Raw genomic sequence first — 26,042 nt, 5'->3', positions numbered from 1 at the left:
ATCGCTCTTTCTTTCTGTTTAATGTAGTTTTATGTACACAAATTCTGAGTTCTGGTTAGTAACAAAGCAGACTTTTAATTAAGATTGTATTAAACAATTTTGTACTTTGTAATATTGGATGCCTAATTTGAAAAAAACCCGTTATTTCTTTTTTTGATATTTTTGCAAACAAAATAAAACTTTTTCCAGATTTTTTTTTACGATTTGAATTTAAAAAGCGGTAGTAAGTTTTCAAAAAAATAAACATGAAATTTAATATTTATTATTTTTTAAACTAAACCGACTAAACAAAATGATAAAGTTTTCACCGCATAACTTTTATTTCTTATTTACATTCAGATCTTTATTCTTCTTCCAATGGAATGATTTCAATTTTTTTTTTCAGAACAAGCCCTTCGGTCACCCTGTTAATAACAGTAAAATGTTCTAGCGTTATAGAAGTTACATTTCAGTTCTTAATAACTAATTTACTGTAAATAAATGATGAACAACCTCTTCGACTTCCCCATGTTCTTACTTCCCAGAAAGGACCTTGAGGACGGCCATCGATATCTTCATTGGTTAACATTTCTTTTACCGCTTGATAGCCGCACGCGATAACTTGTCGATCTCTACCTAGACGCATTCCAACAAGAGGCCCGTATTTTTTTGCTAACGTTGTTGTCGCATGACTAAGGAAACCTCCATTATTTTTAAGATGTTTACGCATTTTATTTAAAGTTAAAGCGCTTCCGATTATCGGTAACCATGGTGGACCTTAAACACAGATAAACAAAATAATTCAGTTAAAAAATATATATAATAAATTTAGGAAATTACATACGCGTATAAATAAATCTTTTATTTGGTTTCATTTTTAGATTTTTATAAATGTTATATAAGTTATACTAATGAGCACAATTACGCAAAAATTTTATGTAAAACAAAAAAAAATAAAAACCAATACTTAAACTATTTGTTAAATTATTTCTTCGTTTAATTGTCATTTGTTTAATTTTCATATTTGAAGCCGAGACAATTACTGAGCAAACATTAAACTAAATTATTTTAGGATAATTTCAAAATTAAATTTACTAAAAAAAAAATTTAATTTTTCTAAACAAACCTGGTGGAAAATTTGGCGGTTTCTTTGTATCCAAATAAACAAGTATTCCAAGAATTATCAAAAACAAAACCACTGCTAACCACATCCTGTAACAAATTAATTAATAATGCTGAATCTGGATTTTTATAACATTTTTTGTTGTATAAAATTGGTTAAATATACGAGTATATATATATATCATTCATGAATGAACCTAATGTAGAACTTATATTATATAATCAGGCCAGTTTATTTTATATTCTGGTGTAATTCTGTTTTTTAGCCGAGTGTCCTCCAGTAATCCACTATGTAATTTTTCCTAAAATCCGTATTGTCCCATTTTTCTGAATTTCTTTATGGCACAGAATGATACAGTTTTATAAAAAAATTCTGAATGTATAATGTGTATTTCACATATTTGTAAAACAGACTACACGGTAATATACTTACATACGTAAAGCATAGACTAATAAACCGACAACACCGTTGTAGAACCTTTTTATAAAATTTTATAACTTTTTAAGTCCAACAGTTGTGGGTTGTTTTTGATGCAAAACTTACTCGTACAACTTAATTAAAAATATTTATCATCTTATTTAAATGTAATATTTTTTAATTTATTTAATTCAATAATTCTAATTAAAGCGCGCGCGCATACCGTGTTTAATTTGTGTGGTTGTGACGATACTAGCGGCGACTGTCGGCACTAACTATACTAATGTAATTTCACAAGTTACATAGAATAAATTTCGCTTACACGGTTGCCAGACCGGTGTAGTCGCAAGGCTTAACGCACCGGATACCTAGTCGACCGCAAGATCAAGTTCGAGACCCCGCCAGACCGAGTTACTTTTTTACACTTTAAATATTATTCATTTATTTAATTCTATAGCTCACCTGTGACGTCATAATATACCTGTAATTTAAAGCATTTTTTTAGGTGGAAATGCGATTTTACAAAAAACGTTTTTACAGATATTGTTATTTTTTAATTTTTAACTAACGCGCCTAAGAAAAATATGCCATTAACTAGGTGAAATCTCATGATACTGAGGGTGACCTCGCTTTTCAGCCTCATCCCCTTGACCTTTTAAGTTGAAAATTTAATGGCATAATTGCCCCGTATGCAGAAGTAATCAGACCAAGTTTGGTTAAAATAGGTCCAGTAGTTCTGGATATATAAAATGATTTAGAGGCTAACACCGAACACACGCACACGCGCGTATATACGAACATTAATATCCGGAAATTTCCATCCGGTTTTTTGAGTTCCTTAGGTGTCAAGATCCGGTGAGAACCGCATATGTCAAAATCGGATCGATTATGCAATACTTTCCAATCTAGAGCTATAGCGTTGTCTAGACGGGAAAGTAAAATTATCATATATACAAATACTTCACCTAACATTACTATACTTAAAGATAGAAATAATTCAAATTTAACACGTTTTTTGTTTTACCACATTTAAATACATACATTTTGCGTGTTTAAATTTTAACTGAAAAGATCTTCAATGCAGCGTTATTTACATTTTTTTCTTTGAATGAGGGATGGAGTTCATCATGCTATTGAGGTTACAACTTATACATAACAGCTGATGAATCTATAATCTATTCTTTTAATATAATGATGGGTAAATATGAAAATTTTAATTTCCAGTTTGAGAAATTTAGTCGATTAAATTCATAATCCTGTAGCGATTTAAGGTAGAGTCAAAATAAAAGAATTAGAAAGTTTATCGAAATAAAAAGAAAAACAATATTAATGGAAATATTTTAAGCGCACGCAAAAATTTCGTTAAAATTAATTCATCTGTTTTTGCGTATTTTGATAATTTGTTAAGAGACTTCAAACGGGCTGATTTCCTTCGTACCATTATTTCACACAACGATAATTTTTATTAAATATTTATATATACAATGAAATCTACTTATTCGCGACTTCGTTATTCGCGGTGCAATATTTTGATATGTCTTTTTTATATTCGCGGCTAAACTTCTCCGTATTCGCGTACATTACATTATGTAGCGACATGAAAAAATAAAAATATTAAAAGATTTAACGGCGCAGGTAGAGTATGAACGTGAAGAGGTAAAAGATACGATCTCTGGAAAACAGTTAATTGTCAAAACGCTTACCGAAAACATTAAACTATCTCGTGATCTTATCCAGTTTTTTTTTATAGATGCTGATCGATCTTTGAATAGAAGCTTAATCTTTAAGCGCAAAATTGATGATGCCGTGCAACGATACACAAAACTTTACACGGATTTAAAAACAAGAGCGAGACAAGGAAAAATTACAAATTTTTGTAAGTGCAATCCAAAATACTGTAGGTTAGTTTTGTAAATTTCCTTTACAGTAATTTTAGTTTTTTTTAAGTACTGTTTTAGGCGATTACCGAGTACAATTTGAACATGTAATACCGTTTTCTAATACAGTACATACTATAAGCACTGTAGTGAGTTTTTAAATCAAACAGTTCAGTTAGTGCTTACGAGTAAATTAGGAATATACTGTATTTTCTTAAATATTTTTTTGCCGGTGAATCTATGTACTGTACTAAACCAGTGCTTATAATTAATGTTGCCGTCTGTATTTCATCAATAACATCGTCCTAAGTAAGTACGCATTAATTTTTTCATTTTACGTAGAACCTAACCGTTCTTTCTTAAGCGAGTAATAGTTTTATTTTATATTTGCGGTTTTCTGAATTCGCGGTATTTTTACGATCTCTAACCCCCGCGAATAAGAAGATTTTACGGTACTACATTTTTTATCAATTAACCGGTTAATACATCGTTACTCTAACTTGTAGAACAGATTGTCTCTGGTTCGATTGATTACAAGAATTTGTTATTTAACTTCCATTACATATTTGTTAAGTAAATATATAAATATAAAACAAATATTGTGAAATAATAATAAAACGTAAACTCGATGAAGCGGGTCAGATTCTAAATTTTAATTAATTGTCTACGTTTTAAGTTCGGTGTCGTTTTTTTTTTATATGAGACCGGTTCAGACGGATGAGATTATAGTGGTAGTAAAACCGGTTTTTTCAAGGATAAAGAAAGAACAGGAAGGAAATAACAGTAGTTATAGAGTATATAATATTAAAAGATTATACTGGTATTACATTTTAATTCTTCAAATGACACAAAAGTCGTTTAGTAAAAAAAATCCTTTACATCCGGTTTTTCACTTCCGATATTACAAATATCTAATTATATTTCATCACAAAATAATGTTAGTTCTATATATCAACAAAAAATAGAAGTTTATTGTCATTACTAAACCTGAGAATTATTTTTTTGGTATTTTATTAAAATATATGTAGTTATACATCCTGGTCTATTCATATAAGAATAATAAAAATTATGTAAGATCTAATTACAGTAAACTTATATGGTAAATATTATGAATAGAAATCTTGTGACTTTCTTTTAAGCATTTGTAAAGGAGAAAAGAGAATTTACGTTTAAATTGTTATACTAAATAAAATCGTTAGTTAACGAAAACAATGTGAACACATTCAAGTGATAAATATAAAACTGTTCACGTAGATGTGTAGAAAAGATTTAAAAATTACTAGTCGTGTGAGAAATTATAGAAAAAATAAATGAAGGCTTTGAAATGTAGTCGTAAAGTTTCTATTTTAAAACGTGTAAAAAAGCCATTTAAGATCGAAGGGAGACGAGTTATTTTAATCGGGCGCATAATTCTTTAATCTGAACGGTTAAGTTGACGTTTGATATAAGCGTGCTGGTGAAAAACCAATTCCCTCACCCAAATAATAAAGTTCTAAGAAAATTACATAACTGTGATGCGTAGAGAAGCTCCTTGTAATGAAAAATGCGAAAACGAGAAAGAAAATGAAGAATGTAAAGCGAGAAATAGATTTAAAAAGAGAAAAATACAGAAACAGTAACAAAGGGGAACGATGGAAATAATTTTTAGAGTAATGATTTCAGACAGTTAGATGTTTTAAAATCAGTCGAATGAACAATAAATAAGGCGAAGTTGAATGAATAAAATGAAGTTGAATAAACAAGGCGATCGGTTGCTAATATGACAGAGCAACCCCTAGGTCCGGGGATTTAAATAGCGTTGAGGGCAGCGTGTGGAGAAAAAAATTCTGAACTTTATGACGTGAATGCGTTATGTCCTACACAAAACTAAGGTTCCATCTTAGAGATGGACTGAAGAGGATCAGTGCCGGGAAAAGGACGCAAAAATTTTGCAACGCTTCCAAAAAAAAAACCCAATTAATTTTTATCATACGATCTAAAAAAGGATCGGGTCCCGATGCCAAATTCTGTCCTTTAAAAAAAAAAACTTAGTTTCTACCCGTCAGTTAATAACAAATAGCCGCCATTTAATTAGAAAAATCCAGCAGCAACGTTGGAATGTCCAGGTTTTACGATAAGTAAGGTGATTAAACAATCCTCCGACTTAATATGTTTCGTTCCGAGTGGGGTACAATCGGGCATTTAAACAAAGATTGCGTCACGCTGGTCCGTGGTTAAGTATGAGAAGCTGTTCGGTGAGTTCGTTGTGAACAGGAGGCAAAGTGGCATTGTTCATTGACAAAGGATTTATTAGGAATCATTTGTAAATAATACTTGTATAAAGTTTATTAATGATTTTATAATGGTAATCTCACTGTAGTATAATCACTTCTTAAATTTTATATAAATTTTCATTTGTTATTGTAACTTTCATAACATAATTATTATTTGTTACTTATAATTTACTTATTTTGTAAATAGCAAGATTAAATAATTATTTATTACTAAAGAATAATCTGCAAAAATTTTTAAATGTGTAACCTCTCGATTTTGTCGAACCGATAACACACAAAAATACTTTACAGTACGTTTTAAACTTGTTGATCTTGATAAGAAATTAAGATATCATTTTCGTATGTTTTGTGCTGCGGATCTGTCTACCGTACTAATCCGTGTATGTGAACTTCAATCGTCGTCCATTGCAAAGTTCTACAGACGCAGACAAATCCCCGAATGAATAAATAAACTGTGTCCATCAGATATGATAGGAACTTGACACAGATATTGTTCAGATTTAATTTACTAAGCATTTGGTATTAATACAATTGTATAAATTAAATTTCCACTTACCAACAATTTAAAAATTTAAATCCTAATACTTTCAGAGCTGTTACTCCATCTTCAGGGATTTTCTAAAAGATATTAATTTAAATTCAAATCAATAATCGTTTTTAAAATAAACTGTTATGTTCATAATAGTCAATCGTCAAGAATAAAATTAATTCGTACGTCAATAAGACAGTAACGTCATGTTTGTAAGATATTTGCAACTATTTAGATAATACTATTTATTTATAATAAAACTAGTGTTATTTATAATAAAGTGTGTGTACGTACAAATTTGGATCTGTCTGATATATCCACCGTATAAATCTGTGTGTTTAAATTTAAGTGGTTTTGTCACCGATTCCATAAAACTACGTTTTCCGTGGTAGAAAACGTCTAGGTTATTACTTATTTTTTATTTTTTTGCTATTTAAATAGTTCTCGCGTATAATATTTTATTAAATAAATTTTAGAAATAATTTAGCTTTAGTTTATAATTTAGCGAGAAAATTGTAAATTTCATTTGAAAGTCTTACTAAACTTTGCGGAGATTTTACTTTTGTTTCTTTCCCTTGTCGATAAATTAATTGGAAAACTAGAAAGTATTATTTACAACTATAAAATCTGATTTTGTTATTTGGGAAGTAGAATTACTAAAGATGGACGAAGCAGGAGCGATATAAAATGCCGAATAGCACAAGCGAAACGAGCCTTCAGTAAGAAATATAATTTGTTTACATCAAAAATTAATGTAAATGTCAGGAAAAGATTTTTGAAAGTGTATGTTTGGAGCGTCGCTTTATATGGAAGTGAAACTTGGACGATCGGAGTATCTGAGAAGAAAAGATTAGAAGCATTTGAAATGCGGTGCTATAGGAGAATGTTAAAAATCAGACGGGTGGATAAAGTGACAAATGAAGAGGTATTGCGGCAAATAGATGAAGAAAGAAGCATTTGGAAAAATATAGTTAAAAGAAGAGACAGACTTATAGGCCACATACTAAGGCATCCTGGAATAGTCGCTTTAATGTTGGAGGGACATGTAGAGGGGAAAAATTGTGTAGGCAGGCCACGTTTGGAATATGTAAAACAAATTGTTAGGAATGTAGGATGTAGAGGGTATACTGAAATGAAATGACTAGCACTAGATAGGGAATCTTGCAGAGCTGCATCAAACCAGTCAAATGACTGAAGACAAAAAAAAATAAATAAAATCTGAGACAACAAATCGTAGGAAAAGTTATAAAAAAACGTTTTTAATAATTTATTTCACGGCTTTTTTTATGAAATTGGGTTAATTTTATAGTTTGAAGTCATTTTTATCGTCGGCCGTCATGGAAGAAAATATTTTAAAATATTAAGAAGGAATACAAAAAGGGAGAATTTACGTAGAAAGCTTTTTATTTATAAAAATATCAAATTCTTTTACATAAAAAAGAAAACAAATTAGTTTTTTATTTTTGATAGTAGTTTAATAATTTTCAATCAATTTTCGTAAGCAATTCGATCAGATTAAAAACTGGAGTTATTTTTGCAATGAATTATTAAAATAATGAAGTAAAAACTTAAATAATTAAAATTAACGCGTAAATTTAATCAGTTTATTTGAATACTTTGTAAGATTATATTAATTGATGACTGATTCGCCAATCTTAAAAGCAACAGACCTTAAAAAGACTTATCCTTATAATATCGGTTGCAATTTGTTCAATTAGTAAATTAAAAACGAAAATGGTTACGTAAAAGATCTTTAAAATACTTTTTGCTTTGTGCGAACAGGCCACTAGGGAGCACGCCTTTTGATTCTCTTCGCTTCTTTTTTCTTTTTCTACAGGTTTTTCATTCTTTAAGACTGAAGTACTTTCCTTTCTTCAATCCGTTTATTACCAGCTTTTTTTTCTTATCTCCCAAAAATCTCTTAATTATTTTGATGCGTTTTCTAAATTCTATATTTAAGCAGTCGTCGTAATTAATTTTAAGTTTTTTAAATTCTTTGATTTGTTTGGTGTAATCTCCAATACTTTTCATGTTGAATAATTTAAAAAAAATCTTTTTGTTGATTCTGGAAGGACTCATTTAACCATATGTTCGTAGAATATTACTCTTCTCTTTCGCATTGTGGTTTTCCAGATTTTCTAGTTTTTCATTGTTCGATTTTAAGCGATATCCTTGTTCTGTGATTTTGGGTCCTTCGATTCTTTTCAATATTCTTCTTTCGATTTTTAGAAGATTCTTTTTTAGATCGGGTAAGCCGACTGCCTCTGTGCCGTACAGGATTACTGGCTTAACTTACGGGCCTGTGATGTTTGATCTCGACGTAGGTGAACAGGGTTTTCTTGTCATAAATATTCTCAGTCGCAAAATTTAGTTTATCTAGTTTCAGTTTCCTAGATTCCATGTCGGTTTGTTTCCTTCATTAATGTTTATAATCTTTCCTAAATATTTAAAACGGTTAATCATCTTAACTTTAAAGTATTTGTTTCTACTGTTTTTGGATGTTCTCTGTGGCTAATCATCATTTTGGTTTTTGAGAAAGAAATTGTGAAGTTCTTTCGGCAATTTTTTTAGGTTATTAATTTGAATAATCGCTTCTAATTCGGTTAAGATATAAAAATAATTACGAGAAGTTTTTGAATCGCCACGCTAATTGTCGTTAAATCAGATTCAGAGTATTTTTATTTATTTATTATTTTTTTTAACCTCCGGGACCACCGTCAGGTATTGCTTCAGACGGTGAGATGAATGATTTGTAACGTGTGTGAAAATGCCATGCCTAACCGGGATTCGAATCCGGGATCTCCGGATGAAAGGCTGAGACGCTAACACTCGCCCCACGGAGACCAGCAGGTTCAGAGTATTTAAAAATTATATATATTTTTTTAAATAATGCCGATTAATATTTATTTTATTTATCGGAATTTTTGTTCTGATGTAAGATGATCGATTCCGTTCGTGACCGTGTAATATTAAATTTTAAAATTTATTTAATAGCCGTTTGTCATCGAAAATTGAAAAGAGGTCGCAATAGATAATTTGTAAATGACAACATGAAACTTGTAGAAAAATTGCACGTCAAAGGAGAAAATAAATAACACTAATACAAATAAATACTTATATACAAACGCAGGGTCATTTCCGGATATCTCTTTCTCGGTATCTAGCCGTTAATAATACAAGTAATATAACAGCAGCTGCTTTCTCCATCTACCTCGATATCCCACTCTCCCAACAGCTCAGTATTTTATCCCTCCGATCGTTTTGTCCTTCCGACTATCTTTTAACTTTCTTTTACACTGAAACACATAATTTTCTTCTGAAACAGTTACGTAGCATAAAAGTCATTATTCTTCTCTCTACGTTTATACGGTCTTTTATTTGGAAGCGGTATAGCCATCACGTATATATGTACTTATCACTTAATCTTTGTAAAATGCTTTTTATTCTTAACGCAAATAATTAAGCTGAGAATAAATTAAAAATAAATTTGACAACGAGGTTTATCAGTCGTCAAAAAATTTATTTTTTTAAATCAAATTTTCATATTAATTTTAAAATTGTGAAATAATTTCTTACATACGATTCGGATTTCTAATAAGTGGGAAATCCCTCTCTCTTTTATTCATCGTGTCTCATATCCTGAATTAAGTAAACTTTTTTCTGAAATGCAATTCTTCCATTTCATAAATAGCAAAACATTTTCTTAAATTGGAAATTGTTATTCTTAAAGGAAGTCTTTAACAAAAAAATACTATTTTATTATTAATTTATCTATACATTAGCATCTCCGTCGCGGCTTCGCCTGCGCTTTAGGGTTACTTGCGTTTCTCGTCACGGTCGGGGCTTGATTAACCGGTCAGGGCTAAACACCCTTACCATCTCGAACCCCTGGGTTTATTAAATTCTTGCTTGTGACAATAATAATAATAAATAAAAATTAAAGGTTTTTAATTTAAAGGTAAATTTTTATAAACTGAATTTTATAAACAAATTTAAAAAAAAAACTTAATTTTTATTTTTTTGTTGCAATTTCTTCTAAGCAACAGTTCGGTCAGTACAGGACCCACTAATTGGTTTATAGATTTCCAGTCGCGGCTTCATTCACGAAATACATAATCAGAATTTCAAACGTAAATTACCATCAAAATGTTACCAAATTTATAAAGATTGAATAAATAGCATAAAACGGCAGATGTAAAAAATAATTTTTCTTTCAACCCCTTAAAATATTAAAATAAGTGCAAGCCTTAAATTTGAGCGATCTAAGAATGTTGGTTTCAAAAGAGTCGACCTCCATCTTAAAAATATTAGTTATAACTGGTTACCCCTACGAAGTACGGGTAAAAATATTTTTTTACCGCTTGTGAGCGTTGTCTACGACAAACACTTCTAGGAGGTTTTGTTTTTTAGTAAAGTAACCGGAGGCAGGTACAGCCAGTCGCGTTGCACGTATAGTAACAGTGGCAGTGGCTGTGTTGGTTGAGCCGCCGCACCGTGCACCGTCGCACCTCTTACAAAATCGAAATTAAAAAAAAACGAAAATGGTTTTGATATTTATTTGCAGAATAAATGACAAATATCAATATAGCAGAATAAATGTTGTATTAAATATCACGGTTATATTACTGCTACTATAATAAACTTCCCGTTTTAACTTTTATACTGTTAGTTTTTTTTGTAAATTAGAAAGTGCTATTACTGTTTAAAAACTAAATACAATAACATAGCAGTAAAAAAATGTTTTTTGTTTTTTTTTTAATCATAGATTTAGTAATTTTAGAATAGAGAATGTCTGGAATAATAAAATTAATTGTATTTTAAAGAGTGATTTCTTTTAAAAATGACTATGAATTTATTATTATTCTTACTAATATTAGTATGAAAAATACGTAGGCTTATTTCAGTTAATTAATAGGATTTAATGAGAATCAATAAGGAAGGTGTGATTCATTGTGTGACCTTCAACTGTGGATTCTTTTTTTATGATTATCAAAAGATACGTAATTTAATTTCTTTCAAAGACCTCACAATTGTTAAACTGTAAAATTCATTGATTTTTATTGTATAAGTAACTACATAATAAATATAGTAAGAAATATCTGAACCCAGTAATTTTGTCAACAGGCTTAATTTGATTTTTTTTCTTTTTTTTTGTAAAAAAATCCATTGCCTCCTACTATAAAATATCAGTCGATTAGGGTTTCATATAAAAAGCCTACTTTTTGGTAAAATTAAAGTATATCTACTTTCTTAAAAATGTCTTAGAATTAATTTGAAATATTTATTGAGCGTACTCCATTATTAAACGAGAGAAATACGATAATTTTACGCGTTCCTTTCTTTTTTTAAATTATAAATTAAGAAATATTTAAATCAATAATTTAAAAAATATATGTATACCTTTTAAAAATATTATCACCCTTTAAGAGTTTTTCTTTTATTATTTTTTTCTGTTTTATTTAAACGTTTCATGAGTAAGTACGAATCGAAAATGTTGACAAGTGCTCATAAAGATTAACAGAATGACATCCGCACGTGTTTTTCTCGACCTCTTTAACCATGAGGGGGACGAATTTTTTTTCTCCATATCGTCACTGGCGACGAACCGTCGATTTTGTATGTCAATGCTGAAACAACAGTTCATGAGGTGGCGTCATTCCGGTTCACCTAAACTGAAAAAATTCAAACGAGCTCAATCTGGAAAGAAAATCACGAGAACTGTATTCTGGAACCAAAAGGTCGGGCTTTGATTGATTTCATGAAACCTGAAACATCCATCGCATCGCAAGTCTATTGTGAAACGCTTTGCAAAATGCGTCGTACCATTCAAAACCGACGACGGGGAATGCTGAGATTAGGAATCGTTCTTTACGATAATGCACGTTTACACAAGGCTGCATGCACGATAGAAACGATTCGAAAATTCGGATGGGAGATTTTTTATAATTCTTCTTACAGTGCTGATCTCTCCCCCTTTGATTACCATCTCGATTCCTACACCCCAAAACTGGTTTGCGTCTCAACGATTCGAGGAAAGTGAAGAATTGAAAATTTCGGTGCTGAAGTGCTACAATCTCAGGCGGCAGGATTTTATGCAGCGGGTTTAAAGAAGCTTTTTTCTCGATATCAAAAGCGTTTGGTGATTACGTGATACAGTGATTATGTTTGATGATATCACGAAACGGTAATTATGTACAAAAATAAAATAAATATATATAAGTATTTGAAATTATTAATAGTTTTCATTTTTCCGACTTTTCTCATTTTGTTATCGATTGGCCGTTACTTTTGAACCGCGCCTCCTATATTAAAAATTTGTAAAAACCTACAGAATTTAAGAACTTTAAATAACGATGTAATCTCAAATACTCTTTATAAGGCAAACTAGATAAACATAATAACTTTTTCATAAGCATTAAATATGTATTTTTTAAGGTTATTTTTATTATAACCTGTACTGAAGGCTATTAACCCGTCTATCTAAACCAAAAAATTTCGTTATCAAGCTAATTTGCATTTTAGAAACAATACAATCGGTAAAAATTACTTTATTTACAAGTATTTACATAAGAACACAAATTAATAATTAGCTAATATTAGCTTATCTTTAAAAAAACTGTTTTCCTCTGAAAAATAATAAAAACTATTAGATTTTATTCTTTAAAAAATAAGAGCTATTAAGCTAAATTAAAATAATAAACTTATTACTTTTTTTATTATTTAACTTTCTATATTTTAATTTTTAAATGATCGTCTTAAAATATAATCTTTACATAGCACATGTTTTCATTATGAAGTTTTTTTATCTAATGAAAACAGAACAAAACTTGTTTATCAAGTGGATGGACGATGGAATAATCTACAAATTGAGACGCGCGTATTTTTATCTCACTCTCTCTCTACCTCTCTCTAATCCACTCCGTTTCTCTATCATTCAGCTCTCTCTTTCTGAAGTCGCCTGAATCGACAGAATTCGAGCTTCTTTACATATACGGGCATGTGCTATTCTTATAAGCATTTTCAGCCTTATAAAAGCCATTTTTAAAATCCGACCCCCCTCTAATAATCTAAATTAGAAATAATCTAGATTAACCCGAACTGAATCGGTAGATTACTAGAAATTTATCGATCGTTGAATTAAAATCCTATTTTTGTTCTTTCTCCAAAATATATATTACTTCTTTCGCATTTCCATTTAATTAAAATTCGGAAGTATTTAATTACAGTTATACCGATTCTCTAAAACTACGCTTGAATATATATACTCATGCATTTGACACATTTCACGTTGAATAAGGAATACAGAGTTTAGTCATATATCTTACGTATATAAGGTTATGGAATTAAAATACATTGATGTTACTCGTAATTAATGGATTTCTTAAAAGTTGTAGTTTATTAATCTTTTTTTATTAAAAATTTTTAAATCTGTACTATGTAATTAAGCACACAAATTTAAGTGCTTTTATTACTGCGTGATACTTAATAACATAATCAAGATGAGGATAATCCGTTACCTTAATATACCGAATCTAAATATTTCATTAGTCGGTTTAATTTTATAATAGAATGTTGTATTTTTATTACTTTTTTTTTTAAAAAGTTCATGTATATAAATAAAAATTATGAAAAAAAAATATTTAAAAACTCATATACTCTTTCAGAAAGGAAATTCATTGTGACAGTTGAGGGATTTGTCCCCCCCCCCTTTGGGGGGGGACAAAACCGGACTTTAGTGAAACTTCCAAAAGCAGGAATGAAACGTAAATTTTGGGGAACGACTGAGGTTGGTTGTTTACCTATAATAAAAATACACCAAATGTTCCAATGAATTTCGACACATATATATATAGATAGATAAAGTTTTATATAACCAGAATAAATGAAATGTGACGCGGTATTTGTCGGTTCACCAATTATAAATAGATATTCCGCATTTCTCAATCAACGGCCGTTAAGATAAGTGCTCTTTAAGGTAATTGCTACATTCTATTATATTGCGGTTTAATCGAATGATTTTGTGGTTAAAAATTCACTTTCTATACTGTTTAATGGAATTTCGTAAATACCTCTTATTACCGATCTCTAGATTGCAATATTAATTTATTCATAATTCCGAGAAATTTATTTTCACAATTATTTGTAAGAGGTTTATTTCCAAAGCCGAATATCTCCACGTTTGGTCAAAATTTAGATTGTGATTGTTAATATAAAATTATTATACTTTTTTTTAATAAAAACTGATTTGTTTCTGTTTTATATCAGCGCTAAGACTGGCAATATTTAGGTCAACCGATCGTGAACAAGCATCCAAAATGCTATTTTTTGTGTCTATTAAATTTGAATTGAACATATTTGCCTATAGTATAATGAATTTTGATAAAAAGAAAACTTTAGATGAAATTAGCTTACCGTAGAGTTGCGGATAAAACAATGTATCAGTCAATATATGTTTTGGCTAATAAAAATAGACTTTCAAATTGAGATTTGTAAATATCAAGAAAACTTGCGCGTGAAAGAAAAGTACATATTTAACCTTCAGCATTAATATTTGTAATAAGGCAATGAAAAATTGGTATACCGATAACCAGCAGTCAATCAAATCACACTTTTATCAGATAAAAATCATTCAGAAATGTCCCAATGAATTTCTACACACAAATCCACACATATGTACGGTTTCATATCACCAAAATAAATAAATGTAATGTGATGCCGTATTTGTTTAAACAAGCCGTTGGATGTTGTATAAATTAGGAGGAATTTGTAAACCTGGCTTTATGGAATCACCATCTCAACTGTAGGTTGGGGTTTTTGTAAGGCTCACAGACAGGAAAAGAGTCCTCATATAGGTTTATAAGCAATGGATGGCCAGCCGCTGCTGGTATCCAAGAAGATGTCCATTATTTTCTGTTGTTAATGATGAAAATGAGAATGGAGCAATCTATCTTTAGCACAATTATGAAAAACACCATTCAAACTAGCGATTCAATGCCGTGAAGTCTGGTTACTTACAATCCTCAGGAGATCAGGGTATCTTTATCCCTATGTAGAAAGCAACATGTTATTGATTTACTTATTCTGTGTTAAACAGCTCAAGCACACATTCCAAAATAGTGTTCTTCTTTCAGATAAATAAATCAAAATATTGTCCCCAGATGGTTCACTTGCACCTTTTGGGAAAAGAATTTAGAGAGGAAAAACAGTTTAACATATATTTGAGCTGTTCAATGTAAAATCATTGGTCAATGGTTGTTGTGTTGCTGTTCTTGGTGAAAATATCTCATCTCCTGAGGGATTCTGAACAAGATATGCTCATTCCTTAAACTCTCTTTGGGTGGGGGTTATTATTTTTGTCTAGATTCATGGTCGCTCCAGAAAGGCCATGAAAGGTGAATGAGGAAAAAGAGACAATCTTGCACATCCTTTTTTCTTCTTTTTGAATCTTCTTGAGGAAGCCTGAGCTTATCATAGTTGAAAGTTTAATAAGGAAAAGCCCTAGGCAATCCCCAAAATTATGTGATATGGACATTTCTAAGTGAAGTATAAATAGTTTTATTAGACTTCTTATGGAAACCACCGGTTTGGTCTAGCGGTGAACACGTCTTCCCAAATCAGCTGATTTGGAAGTCGAAAATTCCAGCGTTCAAGTCCTAGTAAAGTCGGTTATTTTTACATGGATTTGAATACTAGATCGTGGATACCGGTGTTCTTTGGTGGTTGGGCTTCAATTAACCACACATCTCAGGAATGGTCAAACTCAGACTGTACAAGACTACACTTCATTTACACTCCATACATATCATCCTCTGAAGTATTATCTGAAAGGTAATTACCGGAGGCTAAAAAGGAAAAAGAAAGAAATACTTCTTATGGAGGATTATTGGATGTTATATTAAAAAATTGTTATCACTTGTTAAAAATAAATTAATACATCAAAACTATTTACTGTTACTATTTCAAAAGAAGTTGGCTATAGAATTGACAAGACCAAATGCTGAACTGTAATTAGATTTTAGTTGATTTTATATAACCACAAAATTAAAAATAATTTTTCTTCCAGTTACCATTATCTTTTGCTGTAAGGATTGAAAATTAGATAATATATTTTTACATGAAGATTACATTATTATATTACACCATTGGAGAATGAATATTTCTAAACTAAAAGAAGGTGGTATATTATATCTTTGTTCAGACGATAAAGATTATGAAAATAAGTATAAATTATATTCATAAAAATAATTTTAGTTACTTATCAGCTAGAACTTGAGGAACATGTTTTATAAACAGAATTCTATGAACAATTTTTGTAAATAACTTAAGTATTTTTCATAAGTGTAATTATTTTTATTATAAAATGTTTAATTGATTAAATATTGCGAAAAAATTTAATTTATCTAGTGAATCCCATCAGCAGGAATAATAAAATGGTTTTCTTCTTTAAAAATAAAAGTTTTGTTTTTTTTTTTATAAACTATTTACATAATCTAGTGAGAAGAAATGTAAACTTGGTTTATTCATTGTTGAGTTATAGGTAATTTTAATTTTATACTTTTTTACTTCCTTGTACAAAGTAAAGTACGAAAAATTCTAGTTTTCAGATTTCAACGGAAATATCCATTTTAACCATCCTTGAATCCATTTTGACTAGTTTCAGCTGATACCTGTACGTATGTATGTATCTCCCATGACTCACAAATGATTAGCCGTAGTATGTTGATATTTTGGATTTATGACTGTTGTAACATCTAGTTGTGCATCTCCCTTTTGATCACAATCAACTGAACTAAAATTGCCCAAAATCTAAAAATAAATTGGATTTTGGATTTTTTCTTAACTGCAGTAATAAGCCCTAATCGAGAGCTTTTCAACGATATATCATAAGTGGTACTTATTTTCATTGGTTCCAGACTTATATCCAAATAAAACTTTAGTTAATGAGATGTTTGGATCTTACAAGGCGAATCGGTTTAAATCAGACTTCTTTTTTTTAAATTTAAATATATTGATTTATTAATAATTATTAATCTCTTATTGTAAAAAAAAACTTTTACAATGAATAATTATTTAATAACAAAAAAAAAAATATTAAAAAATATTAGAAGTTTTTAATGAAATAAAATTTTATGTACTTTTGTTTTTAAAAAAATGTGTAAATGTAATTTAATAGGAGAACAAGGAAGTCACGTTCACATCAGATATTTTTATTTTCATAATTTTACCTCCTTAAAATAAGTATTTTTTTTTTAAATTAGATAACTGGGAAAAAATTAAAAGAAAATAATTGATTTAATTTCAAACAATGATAACATTTAATAGAAAAACTTTTAGAAAATTATAATTAAATTAAAATTATAACTTTTTAATTCTAGCAAAAATGAACAAACTGAATGAAGCAAGGCCCCAGTACTCAATAAGTACAGTAAATAATTCATATACAGACAGTGTAATTAGAAATACTTTGTTGTAGTAGATTATTTTAATAAACTTAAAATATTAATTATAAGGAATTTACAGATCAAAACCTGTGCAAGCACATTGCTTATTTATTTCTTAATATATTAAAACTACGTGCATAACACAAGAAGCTATGAGCCCAGTTACATATCAAAATTGGTCTTGGCCATCATTACTGAAACAGAGCTGCTACTTGAATGCCATTGATCAACAATACTGCACTACTGCGCTAGTGATATGGATACTTAGATCCAGTTAGTAAGAATTGGATTTAAATGAACAACTTGTAGCATCAAAAATAGTTGATTACACAAACTGCTTACCCAACTTATCAACTATGACCATTTTAATCAAGAGTTTCAAAGTGCCAACTAATAAGTTGTAGAATTTTTCATTGAGTTATAATACCAAAATAGTTATATTAACCGACTAACTCTGATATATATTAATATATAAACTATTTCTCTTTCTACATTTTTGCTACATTACTTCTAAAGTTAACAAATCAGACTTCTTTGACTTTAATTTTATTTTTCATGTAAATTAATTATTTTTATTGTTTTTCTCAAATTGTTTACAGTACAAGATTTGTGTACAAAATTTTCTAAAATTAATTTTTGTTAATCTATACATTAATTAATTTTTGTTTTCTATACAGAAGAATTGAGAGGAGAGTGGAGGAAGTGTTAGGAGAAGACCAATTTGGTTTCAGGAAAAGTATAGGAACAAGGGAAGCAATTTTAGGCCTCAGATTAATAGTAGAAGGAAGATTAAGGAAAAACAAACCAACATACTTGGCGTTTATAGACCTAGAAAAGGCATTCGATAACATAGACTGGAATAAAATGTTCAGCATTTTAAAAAAATTAGGGTTCAAATACAGAGATAGAAGAACAATTGCTAACATGTACAGGAACCAAACAGCAACAGTAACAATTGAAGAACATAAGAAAGAAGCCGTAATAAGAAAGGGAGTCCGAAAAGGATGTTCCCTATCTCCGTTACTTTTTAATCTTTACATGGAACTAGCACATAATGATGTTAAAGCACAATTTAGATTCGGAGTAACAGTACAAGGCGAAAAGATAAAGATGCTACGATTTGCTGATGATATAGTAATTCTAGCCGAGAGTAGAAAGGATTTAGTAGAAACAATGAACGTCATAGATGAAGTCCTACGCAAGAACTATCGCATGAAAATAAACAAGAACAAAACAAAAGTAATGAAATGTAGTAGAAATAACAAAGATGGACCGCTGAATGTGAAAATAGGAGGAGAAAAGATTATGGAGGTAGAAGAATTTTGTTATTTGGGAAGTACAATTACTAAAGATGGACGAAGCAGGAGCGATATAAAATGCCAAATAGCACAAGCTAAACGAGCCTTCAGTAAGAAATATAATTTGTTTACATCAAAAATTAATTTAAACGTCAGGAAAAGATTTTTGAAAGTGTATGATTGGAGTGTCGCTTTATATGGAAGTGAAACTTGGACGATTGGAGTATCTGAGAAGAAAAGATTAGAAGCTTTTGAAATGCGGTGCTATAAATCAGACGGGTGGATAAAGTGACAAATGAAGAGGTATTGCAGCAAATAGATGAAGAAAGAAGCGTTTGGAAAAATATGGTTAAAAGAAGAGACAGACTTATAGGCCACATACTAAGGCATCCTGGAATAGTCGCTTTAATATTGGAAGGACAGGTAGAAGGGAAAAATTGTGTAGGCAGGCCACGTTTGGAATATGTAAAACAAATTGTTAGAGATGTAGGATGTAGAGGGTATACTGAAATGAAACGACTAGCACTAGATAGGGAATCTTGGAGAGCTGCATCAAACCAGTCAAATGACTGAAGACAAAAAAAAAAAAAAATTGTTATTAGTATTTTACTTACTTCTCCTTCTGAGCTGAAGAAGTGTATGTGTATTTAATAAATTATTTCCCAACATAATGCCATACGTTATAATTTGCTCCAGTTAAGTATTTATATACACAATTAAAATAAACAGAAATTACAAACAAATGTTAAAAATTAAAATCAATTTTATTTTTATAAAAATAGAAAATAAAAACAAATGATTCCTGAGATCCAGAAAAAGAGAGAAATGCATCCTTTTTGCATAACAAAAAATCTTATTAATTCAAATCGATAAGCATTTCTGAAGTTATGGGTAGAAAAAAATAGACAGTACCGAAAACTGCCTTTCTTTTTGAGCTTAGACAAAATTATGTATAATTTTGTTTTTTTTAATTAATGAAATTGAATACGATACTTAAAAGTAAATTGTACCAGGTTTAATACCTCATTCAAATTCTTTAAAATTATATTCATAAAATAAACATTTAAGATTAAGCTTACATATTTATTGATGAAAAATAAAAAATTCTGTGGAGGTATTAAAAGCCGTTATAATATAATTTTTAAGTTAATAACCTAAGTCATGTGGAATCATCTAAACTTACTATCATTCTTGTAATAATACACAATTTATTAATATGTAGCTCTACACAAAAATGATAAAATACAATAGAATTAAACATTATTCTAATACCATTAATGTTATTTATTTATGGTAATAATCCATCATAAAGTTCCATTATTATTAATAGGTAGAAAGCTCTACTTTAAGAATTATGGGTTATTATGGCCAGTTCCTTTCCAAATCAGCATCATGCACTTCCAAATGATTAGCCAAACAAGAATAAACTCTACCGAATGAATATGTCTCTGATATGTTCATATTAAGAATTCATAAAAATGTATATTTTATTTACATCTCAAATAAATAGTTGTTTAATTGTTTTATTTTCAATAATTTATTTAAAATTTTGTAGTAGAAATACACTGGAGACTTTTGAGTTATTACATTTATTCAATAAAAGAGTAAGAGAAAATTTACGTTATTTATTTAAAGAAAAAACCCAGAAAATAATAACTTAGGCAACTTTTAGGGATCTGAATTAAGATCTGATAGCTCCATTATAACTGAAACGTTATGGCGTATAGCATTCTGGAAATTGAAGAATATAAAGTAATGGTAAATTTCATTACCCTAAGACATATTTTATAAACTGGTTTCCATATATCACTGTGCTTAAACAATGGGTACAGTTTTATGTATTTTCTGTTTTAGTGGCTAATGAAAAAAAAATATATATATATATAATAAAATTTTGTAACATAGTATTAGTTGTGGATTTTCCGTTCTGAACTTAAGCAAATTCAGTACTCTAATAATAACTAAAATTTTATAATAATAAACAATTAAATGAATAAAATAAAATAATTTTTGTGAAAATTATTACACCAAAGTGACTGTTTATTTTAACTCAATTAAAATAGTGTTTTCTTTTATTTTTGGGTAGAGATTAACATGAAAATTCGTGTACAAATACAAAATATAAAATTATTGAGCATTTCTTATGACTTAATTGTTTATTCAACTTTGCTTGTTTGTACAAAACAGTTTAGAAAATAAATATTAAAGTGAAAAAAATTATAGCTAATTTTTCATAGTTTCTGCCCAACTATTTTATTTATTTATTATTATTATATTTTAATTTTACTTATAAATAATTTTTACTGCCTTTTTTATATTAGTTATTTTCTTTTTGTATTGTATTTTTTTATTATTCTTTTTTATAAAAAAATATAATTATATGATGTTAAAAAAATGTATTGTTCTATTTTATTAATATAATTTTATGAATGGTAAAAAAAAAGGTTTTATAGCATTTAAAATTACCTGATGGATGGACAATGTTTCCTTGATCTTGCTGGAATAAAATTGATATTTCACACACACTTTCACTTTCACTATGAGAAGAGATTGTCTTTTCTCTCTTTCTTATATACCTTTTAGACTACTTACTCCTGCTCTGTTAGTACTTTCCCCACTAACCAGTTTCCACAAAATCTAATCTACAAATCATGCAGAAGCAATAAATAATGATGGGGGATTCTATATCATCAGTTATTAAAAAAAATTATATGTCCTATGACCTAAATTTGGCAGATCTTTTTCACTTAACTTTGTAATGTTCACATACACACATGAACTACAAATTTAAAAAAATTGTAATAGTGGACATTTTTTTACAGCAGGTATGATTTGCTCTGTGTTGATCATTCTTGATGTTCTCGTTGAGAATTCAAAAATATATTTAGTATGCTCAACATCAGAATGAAGCACATTTATTTTATTTTAAGAACAGGTGTAACATTAAATATTCTTAATGTTTTTTTTTTTTTTTTTTTTATTTAATATATTTTTACAAAAAAGCTCGATAGGTAGTGTTACTACCTACTACCTATTTGATATAATTATATATGTATCAAATACTATTGTATTTATCTTATATACACAGTAATGTTAAATCTTAATAGTTGACAAATCTCATTGATTGCATGTAAATTTCTGAACAAATTGTAAGACAAATTTCTGAACTGTATGCAAAACTTTTGTCAGTCATGTTTTAGATGGTAATGTTGATTGAGGCATCTCCTTTAAAATTGTAGGAAAATCCAGTGTAAACATGTTAATTTTTTATTTAAAAGATATATAACATGTTACTTATTTATTTAAATATATTTATTGTTTAAAATTCAAGATTTTGTAAAAAAGAAGTTGACAACTATTCAATAATATACAAACAATAATCAATGCACCATATGTACATATTGTGTTGCGATATGTAAACAGTGCAAAAATCAAATTAGTGCATAAACTTTTTTTTGTCTTCAGTCATTTGACTGGTTTGATGCAGCTCTCCAAGATTCCCTATCTAATGCCAGTCGTTTCATTTCGGTACATCCCTTGGCTACATCCTACATCCCTAACAATTTGTTTTACATATTCCAAATGTTGCCTGTCTGCACAATTTCTCCCATCTACCTGTCAATATCAAAGCAACTATCCAGGATGGCTTAAGATGTGGCATAGAAGTCTCTCCTTTCTTTTTGCTATATTTTTCCAAATGCTTCTTTCTTCATCAATTTGCCGCAACATCTATTCATCTGATTTTTAACATTCTCTTACAGCAACACATTTCAAAAGCTTCTAATCTTTTCTTCTCAGGTATTCTGATCATCCAAGTTTCACTTCCATATAAAGCTACGCTCCAAACGTATACTTTCAAAAATGCTTTCCTGATGTTTAAATTAATTTTTGATGTAAGCAAACTATATTTCTGACTAAAAGCTTGTTTTACCTGTGCTATTCAGCATTTTATATTGCTCCTGATTTGTCCATCTTTAGCAATTCTACTTCCCAAATAAGAAGATTCTTCTACCTCCATAGTCTTTTCTCATGCTATTTATATATTCAGTGGTCCATCTACTTTATTTCAACGACATTTCATTACTTTCATTTTGTTCTTTTTTATTTTCATGTGGTAATTCTTGTGAAGTACTTCATCCATGCCATTCATTTTTTCTTCTAAATCTTTTTTATTCTTGGCTAGAATTACTATATCATCAGCAAATCGTAGCATCTTTATCTTTTCACTTTGCACTATTGTTCTGGATCTAAATTGTTCTTTAATATCATTATCTGCTAGTTCTACGTAAATATTAAAAAGTAACAGGAACAGGAAACATCTTTGTTGGACTCATTTTTTATTTCTTCTTTCTGTTATGCTCTTCAATTATTATTGCTGCAGTTTGGTTCCTGTAAATGTTAGCAATTGTTCTTCTATCTCTATACTTGAACCCTAAACTTTTTAAAATGCCGAACATTTTATTCCAGTCTACGTTATCAAATACCTTTTCTAAGTCTATAAATGCCATGTATGTTCGTATGTTTTTCTTTAATTTTCCTTCTACTATTAATTTGAGCGCTAAAATTGCTTCCTTTGTCCCTATACTTTTCCTGAAACCAAATCGGTCTTCTCCTAACACTTCTTCCACTCTCCTCTTAATTCTCCAATACAGAATCTATAAACTATAACTCACATACTTATTCAAATAATCTTCACTGAAAGAAAGAAATCAAGAGAGAGGTTATTTATTGGTAATGTGATAGAGAAAGTAATTAAGTGGAATTCATAGTAGAGGTGTTTGAAAAAGTTAGCAGAGTTAGAGCTATACACAATCCAAAATTAATTTTAGAAAATGGGAGGATGAAGAAGATAAAAACGACTCTGGTGGATGATTCATTATACTCAACTTAACCATTTTTAAACACTGTTTAACTGCAAGAATAGTGCAATTGCATCTATACTTGTACTAAATATGAAATGGGTAATTATGTAGTAGGAAAGTTAATTGAAAAAAACATTCCACCAATATTAAAAAACCAGTATTTTTAGAACAAGCTTCTGTCTAGATTTCAAAGGCTGGGCTGATTGATTTTTTTTAATGTAAAACTTAGTGAGTTCAAAAAACTATTTTCAAAGACACAAATCTCTAACACCTTTTCAATGCTTTTTAAGATATATAACTTCATCTGTGTTAATCCTACTGTACATTTTACATATAACTTTAATGTAAACCAAATTATATATATCCATGATACTGACCTCTATAAAAATGCATTAATGTAATTTTTGTATTGATTTTGCTGTGTACTTTTATTATACAATTTTATCATTCAACAAACTTTTTATCACTTAATACTTTTAAATGTTAGGTTGTACTTCTTCTGACAGTTAAAATCTCATTGTATTTTGTACAATAATATTGAGCTCTATAAAAAAATATATTGAGGAGATTATTGTATTTTATTTTTAATGTAAAAATAATAGTTTTTTAACGTCTTTTTGTAACAAAAATAAATAAAATCAAGATAACTTAAAGTTACTTCAAAAAAAGAACCCTTCCCAAAATTAGGGGGTAAATTAATCAATCAAATATTATAAAAATCATTATAATCATTTATAATTATAAAAATGATGAAAAACCACAGATGTGTTAACTAAATTTTCACTTAACAATGAATTATTTTCCTTCCAGAACATGAAAATGATGGGTAAATTTGACTTAAAAAATTAAATAAAACAGTTAGAAATACTTACTTCTGCATGTTTTACACTTGCTTAGGCAGCTTTTGCTGTTAATTAACAAAAAACAATTCATTCAACAGTCAACACGTACTTCAGGTAATGTTTTTGTCCTGTATTTTACGTAGAAACATGTACATAAAAAATAATTTTTATCTTGTTACAAATTCTAATTGTTTATTTATCAGTTCAGTTCTTGAAAAGATTTTATCAAAGGCTGAATTGCTTTACAAACTCAACAAATTAAAATTAAGAGATATTCCAAAAAATATGTTAATATAAATATGTTGATAATATGTTTTAATATAGCAAACAAAAAATATTAACATGCCATAAAGTTAAATTGTAATTATTTTATTATTAGATTATTCTCATAAAATTATAAACATTAATACTCATAAATACTTTAACATTTCGTTGAATTATTTTAAAAAGAGAAGCTAAAATTTAATTAAAATCGTGGTGTAAAAACGGCATAAAATGGTAAAGGACAAAGTGTTGCTCCATCAATTTGTTCGAGTGAGGGAAGAGGTTCAGCAGGTGGTGATGAAATAATAAAATTGTGTAAAATAGTGCTAAAAAATAAAAACAAACTTCCTCTTGCTAAAGTCTCTCCCAAACATCGCCTTTTACCTGAAACAGTTCAATTGATTATTAATTTTAAAAAATAATATGACAAATGTATACTCATTTCCGGGAAGAAAAAGTATCCCACTAAGGCTTTCCAGAGTAAGCCTGGCTTACTCTGGAACCAGGCTTACGCTGGTAACAGCATACTGGCCATAAAATGGAAATGATTGTGATTGTTCATTTTGTTCTACTCAGAGACTGACTGCATAATGAAAATCATTGTTTAAAAAAAAATCCAAATATTACTGCATATACCTCATATAATTTACAACTGTCTCGATGAAAAAAGTAGGTTATGTAAACTAACACATCAAATTAATGTTTCACTTTCTGTTGGGAATCTATGTACTACGTATATATTTCTGCTCAGGAGGGAACATTTTTAAATATATTTTCTAGAATTCTTCAAAAAAGAAGTGGAGGTCCTCAATTTAACCCATGTTTTTTTTCTTTTTATGAGTTCAACCCAATTTTAATAATTTTGATGATTTTTTTTTAGTTTGTGGTTCCATAAAAAAATTTTTTTGTCAGACTGCTACCTTAATATTGTATTGCTGCAGCATTGTATTTAAAGTCTGATAGTATTTAAGCCTTATTGATTTAAAGCCTGATATTACTGATATTTTCAAGTATTTTTATGAAACTTAAAGAAAATTTCATCAATTTCCCTGAATTGATGAAAATATATTTAAAGAGATTTAAACCTTCAGTCAAAAAAAAAAGAAAAAGAAAATCATATCCCACCAGAGTTGCTTA

At 29.0% G+C, this 26,042-nt stretch overlaps 1 protein-coding gene across 1 annotated transcript in view; it reads right to left on the bottom strand.

Moving 5' to 3' along the window:
* LOC142329107 (uncharacterized) overlaps nt 1-26,042 on the bottom strand; it is an 81,554-nt gene that overhangs the window by 18,808 nt on the left and 36,704 nt on the right. Inside the window, exons 9-12 of the mRNA XM_075373442.1 lie at nt 25,110-25,289; nt 21,404-21,434; nt 1,106-1,191; nt 493-756 (exon numbers count right to left, since the gene is read on the bottom strand). Of these exons, the coding sequence (XP_075229557.1) occupies nt 493-756; nt 1,106-1,191; nt 21,404-21,434; nt 25,110-25,289 (561 nt within the window). The remainder of the gene's footprint in view (nt 1-492; nt 757-1,105; nt 1,192-21,403; nt 21,435-25,109; nt 25,290-26,042) is intronic.

This window comes from Lycorma delicatula, chromosome 8, assembly GCF_047948215.1.
Source record: "Lycorma delicatula isolate Av1 chromosome 8, ASM4794821v1, whole genome shotgun sequence".
NCBI lineage: Eukaryota > Metazoa > Arthropoda > Insecta > Hemiptera > Fulgoridae > Lycorma > Lycorma delicatula.
Note: the sequence above shows the minus strand (reverse complement) of the source record. Positions and strands in the feature narration are given on the sequence as shown.